Below are 5,623 nucleotides of genomic sequence, written 5' to 3'. Positions count from 1 at the left end.
GAGTTTTTGGGTCCTGTAGCTGTAGACCCAAGGAGAGAGAGAGAATGAGTGTGCAAATCAGGATTTTACAGTCTTGCTATGCTTATTCCTGGTTATATAAAATAATAAGCCTAATTATTAACTGACATACTTGACTGTTTGTTTTTTATTAAAAAAAGTTATTAACTTTTCCATTTGGATAATGATATAGGGTGAGACGTAATAGCAAAAATCTAAAACATTGTCACACATGCTCACTGATGTTACGTAAAATGTCATTTATTCTCAGCTCTTATCTCATTTCTGCATATTAATTGAAAGTCAATTATTTTCAATACACTACATGTAACTGCACTGCTAGCGAGAGTATGTGATATAACATTAGATGTGGGAACTTCGGGGATTTGGGGCATAGGCAAGCAAGCCCAGGTCTTTTCTAAAAGGAAATGAATCCAAAATCACAGTCTGTGGTAGTTACCCAAATTAACCTGAGGGGTCCCTTGGTTTTTTTTTTTTTGTGTGAAAGACCAGTACTGCCCCCTTTAGGTTATTGTAACTAATTGCAGCATACTATTTTTACAGTTATTTTATTGGTAAAGCAAAATGAAAAATTGACATATATCTGTATTTTTTTCCAGGACAACAGGTGGCAGTGTTCCGTGGGCAGGATGGCAAGGCCTACGTGGTGGATGCTTACTGCCCCCACTTAGGCGCCAACCTGGCTGTGGGTGGGCGAGTCGTAGGGGGATGCATTGAATGCCCCTTCCATGGGTGGCAGTTCCGTGGGACTGATGGGAAATGTGTCAGGATTCCATATGCAGATAAAGGTTAGAGATCAGAGAAAAAATTTAGACATTTTCCTTCTAACAATATGTATGTACTGGCGTATTTGCTGTATTTGTTGCATACAACTTATGTATACGTTGCTTATGTATATGTGTATAAATGCAAATTATATGTATAAAATATTCAGAGTACTCAATAGACATAAACTACAGTTCAAAAGTTTAGTGTCGGAAAGATTTTAATGATTTTTAATGGGTGCATTAATTTCGATTAAAAATGTATAAAAAATACTGAAAAAAATGCAATTTTGTGAAAATATCATTACTGTTTAAAATAACTGTTTTCCGTTTTAATATATTTTAAAATGTAATTCATTCCTATGATGATAAAGCTGAATTTTCAGCATCATTACTCCAGTCTTCAGTGTCACATGATCCTTCAGAAATCATTCTAATAAGCTGATTTGCCGATCATGAAACATTTTTTTATTATTATCAAGTTGTGCTGCTTAATAGTTTGTGGAAACTGAGATACATTTTGTTCAGTATTCTTTGATGAATAGAACGTTCCAAAGAAAAGCATTTATGTGAAATACAAATCTTTTGTAATATTATAAATGACTTTACTGTCACTTTTGATCAGTTTAATGCATCCTTGCTGAATAAAAGTTTTAATTTCTTTATACTGACTCCAAACTTTTAATAAGTGGTGTATATGTCATTTTTTGGGATGTTTTTAGTGCCTGAGTTTGCGAAGGTGCGGTGTTGGCCCAGCTGTGAGATCAACGGGCAGGTTCTGGTGTGGTTTCACTGTGACGGACTGGAGCCCAGCTGGAGAGTGCCAGAACAGAGCGAGATTACCCGCGGGGAATGGGTGTACCGCGGCCGTACCGAACATTTCATTAATGCACACATTGAGGTCAGACAGCATATATGTACCTCAGCTCATATTTGACCCTGGACCACAAAACCAGTCAGAAAGGTCAATTTTTCGAAATTGAGATTTATACATCACCTGAAAGCTGAATAAATAAGCTTTCCATTGATGTATGGTTTGTTAGGATAGGACAATATTTGGTCGAGAGACAACTATTTGAAAATCTGGAATCTGAGGGTGCAAAAAAATCAAAATATTGAGAAAATCGCCTTTAAAGTTGTCCAAATGAAGTTCTTAGCAATGCATATTACTAATCAAAAATTAAGTTTGAATATATTTACAGTAGGAAATTTACAAAATATCTCCATGGAACATGATCTTTACTTAATATCCTAATGATTTTTGATATAAAAGAAAAATCAATAATTTTGACCCATACAATGTATTTTTGGCTATTGTTACAAATATACCCCAGCGACTTAAGACTGCTTTTGTGCTCCAGGGTCACAAATGTGAGCGATATATTTTATATTTCTCAGTGAATATGATGTTTGTATCTAGCAGTCTTCAATTCACACATTCTGTTCTGATTTTTCTCAGGAGATTCCAGAGAACGCAGCAGACATTGCACACTTGGCTCATTTGCACACTCCAGGTATCGTCAGTGGAGTTGATCTACGCTATACGAACAGCAAGACCTGGGAGTTTATACGGCATGACTGGAAGGTTTGATTCCTCACACAGACATTCATCCCAAGGAGAAATGTCAACAGCAGTGTTAAGTTTTAGTCTCATTGACATACTAATATAGTTTTTGTTTATATTTTTATATTAGATTATATTTTATATATTGTACATTTTATTATATTTCTCAGTGAATATGATGTTTGTATCTAGCAGTCTTCAATTCACACATTCTGTTCTGTTTTTTCTCAGGAGATTCCAGAGAACGCAGCAGACATTGCACACTTGGCTCATTTGCACACTCCAGGTATCGTCAGTGGAGTTGATCTACGCTATACGAACAGCAAGACCTGGGAGTTTATACGGCATGACTGGAAGGTTTGATTCCTCACACAGACATTCATCCCAAGGAGAAATGTCCACAGCAGTGTTAAGTTTTAGTCTCATTGACATACTAATATAGTTTTTGTTTATATTTTTATATTAGATTATATTTTATATATTGTACATTTTAATTTTAGTTCAAATTTTAGGAATTGTGTTATGGTTATCTTTTTTTTAACTTTCTATATAGATATAATAAATTAGATTTTTTTTTGTTTGTACTTTCTATGCTATGTTTACATTGAGTCATAATTACCGTAATTGACCACTTTTATTATACTCTGAACTGTTTACACTCACGGACTCATGGAAAATTATTATTTTTATGGAAAAACTCAGAACACAGAAATCCAGTTAAGCCCTCATGAAATGTCTCGTTAACAAAAAACTCATGCACGAAAATGAGAAATGTTGCCTTGGCAACTACCTGAAATAAAATAGACTAAATGGGGGGGGGGGAGTTCAGTTGACGTTAATTTTGTTTCAAGTAACGAACATGTGTTTTTTATGGTTTTAATTTTAGTTTCAGTTAATGATAATAATCCTGGTCAACAGATTTTATGTCTTTATGTCACAGAAAACTAGGATACATGGTAGAATAAAATGGACAACACTATCATAAAACAATATAGCCGTATCTACTGTAAAAACATATCACTTCCTTGTGTGACTGTCTATGTGTGTTGAATTGGTACTTGGTTAAAGGAGCCTTATAACTACACTTTTGTTGCATTTTAGTTATATAATTCCATTTATATTGTTATTCAAGATTTTATCAATAACTGTCTAAATTTACTTAAAAAAAATATATGAATATATAAATTACTTTTGTTATGATTTGCTTACCTTTTGCATGTGAAATAAGCAAATGTCTGTGTGGACTTAAGCATTTTTATTTTTCCAGGTGGAGTGGAAGCCTGAGCCTGAGCCAGACAAGCACTGCTCGCAGATGTTGGTGAAACACGCTCTCACCGTGTTCGGACGCCACTGGCCTCTTCTTGATTTGGACGTCGTGGCCAGACAGGTAATGACTGGTCCCTGAGCTAGAGGGCGCGTGTGAGCCATGCAGACTGAGAGAAACGCATGGAGCCTGACTGTGATTAGCAGAATGGAAATCAAGTCATGATGAATGATCTCTTGCACACAACAGTGGTATCTTGATCTCTGTGTTCTGATGGTTGTTCGCTGTATTTTAAGCAGTTAGTCGAGTGCATACAGAGCATGCTTTTATGTAAATTAAATGTGTGTGTGTGTGCGCGCGCACGCACGAGTGTGTTGGATGCTGTAGGATGTGTCAGATTTACAAATGAGATGCTTTTCTTGTATGGTGAAGTATGACTGCAGTTTCTTTGCTTCAGGAATCAAATATTATGGGTAATTTATTTATATTCTGTGCTACAAAAAATATTTAGCTTTTCACAATTTTTTAATGAATTCATAAAAAAGGGCAACACTTTAAAATGAGGTTCAATTGTTTTTTCTTATTTGTAATGAATTCCTATCTAATGTATAATCAAAATGTATTTATGAATTTATTATTTATTTTAATTTATGATTATAAATATGCTATTTTTAATTGTTAATATTTGTTTGCTTATATCATATTAACTAATGGAAATTTATATGACCTGAAATATTAAAAATGTATTTTTAATATATTTAAAATGTATTAATAAATAAATGTATTTTTAGTATATGTAAAAATGTACATTTTTATTCTTATTGTTTATTTGGTGCATTAACTAATGTTAACATATAGAGCCCTATAATGAAATGTAGCCAGCTTTTCGTGTCTATGTAGCAGTCCAAGTCTCAATGTCATAATTTTCCCTCATGGTCAGTTGTGCAACATTTTTCTTTTTGTGTTGTCTGAAAAGGAACTGCCTTGTCGCCATAGTGACGGCGAATAATCCTGACAGTATGTGTGAAAACAGTTGTAATTCAAGGCTGTGCTTGGATCTTCACTTGAAGTTGAAGTTAAAAAGTGTCTGTATATTTGAGAGTGGAAAGTGCTGTTGGCATGAGAGGCAGAATCTGAATTAGAGAAGGTTTTGTTATGATTTTTGTGAAATAATCTATTTTATTTGGTCTCACACAGTATAATGCAGCATAAATTACATTGATTTTACACGCTGATGATATGAACTATATATTGCATGTTTGCAGGTGGGTCCAGGTGTGGTTTTCCTGCTTTTTGAACACAGTTTTCTGGGTCGGGGTGTGATCATGCACTGTGTTACCCCAGTCGAGCCATTACTGCAGTGTGTATCACACACCATCTTCTACCAGAGCACCATCCCTCCCCTGGTACCCAAATTCATTCTTCGGGCAGAGTGCATTCAGGTAACGCATAAGTGAGGAATCAACAAAGCAGATTTGACATTTCAAATTTTACATTAATTGATAACTTTGTTACATGTTGCATCTATACACTACTGCTAAAAGTAGTCCTTTATGCTCATCAAGGCTGCATTTATTTGATAAAAAATACAGTAAAACCAGTAATTTTGTGAAATATTGTTACAATTTAAAATGACTTTTCTATTTGACTGTATTTTAAAATGTAATGTATTCCTGTGATGACAAAGCTGAATTTTCAGCATCATTACTCCAGTCTTCAGTGTCACATGATCCTTCAGAAATCATTCTAATATGCTGATTTGCTGCTCAAGAAACATTTTTATTGTCTTATTATCAATGTTGAAACATTTGTGAAAACCATGATATGATATGTCTTTGATGAATAGAAACTATATATATATATATATATATATATATATATATATACAGTGGGGCAAAAAAGTATTTAGACAGCCACCAATTGTGCAAGTTCTCCCACTTAAAAAGATGAGAGAGGCCTGTAATTTTCATCATAGGTATACCTCAACTATGAGAGACAAAATTAGAAAAAAAA

At 34.1% G+C, this 5,623-nt stretch overlaps 1 protein-coding gene across 1 annotated transcript in view; it reads left to right on the top strand.

Annotated features, from left to right (window-relative positions):
• The first annotated feature begins 239 nt into the window (after positions 1-239).
• The window catches only part of LOC107584623 (cholesterol 7-desaturase), a 10,385-nt gene continuing 5,001 nt past the window's right edge, over positions 240-5,623 (top strand). Inside the window, exons 1-6 of the mRNA XM_016271335.1 lie at positions 240-246; positions 618-806; positions 1,505-1,683; positions 2,242-2,367; positions 3,614-3,733; positions 4,876-5,052. Coding sequence (XP_016126821.1) covers positions 240-246; positions 618-806; positions 1,505-1,683; positions 2,242-2,367; positions 3,614-3,733; positions 4,876-5,052 — 798 coding nt within the window. The remainder of the gene's footprint in view (positions 247-617; positions 807-1,504; positions 1,684-2,241; positions 2,368-3,613; positions 3,734-4,875; positions 5,053-5,623) is intronic.

This window comes from Sinocyclocheilus grahami, unplaced genomic scaffold (assembly GCF_001515645.1).
Source record: "Sinocyclocheilus grahami isolate Dianchi unplaced genomic scaffold, SAMN03320097.WGS_v1.1 scaffold61.1, whole genome shotgun sequence".
NCBI classification, from domain to species: domain Eukaryota; kingdom Metazoa; phylum Chordata; class Actinopteri; order Cypriniformes; family Cyprinidae; genus Sinocyclocheilus; species Sinocyclocheilus grahami.
Note: the sequence above shows the minus strand (reverse complement) of the source record. Positions and strands in the feature narration are given on the sequence as shown.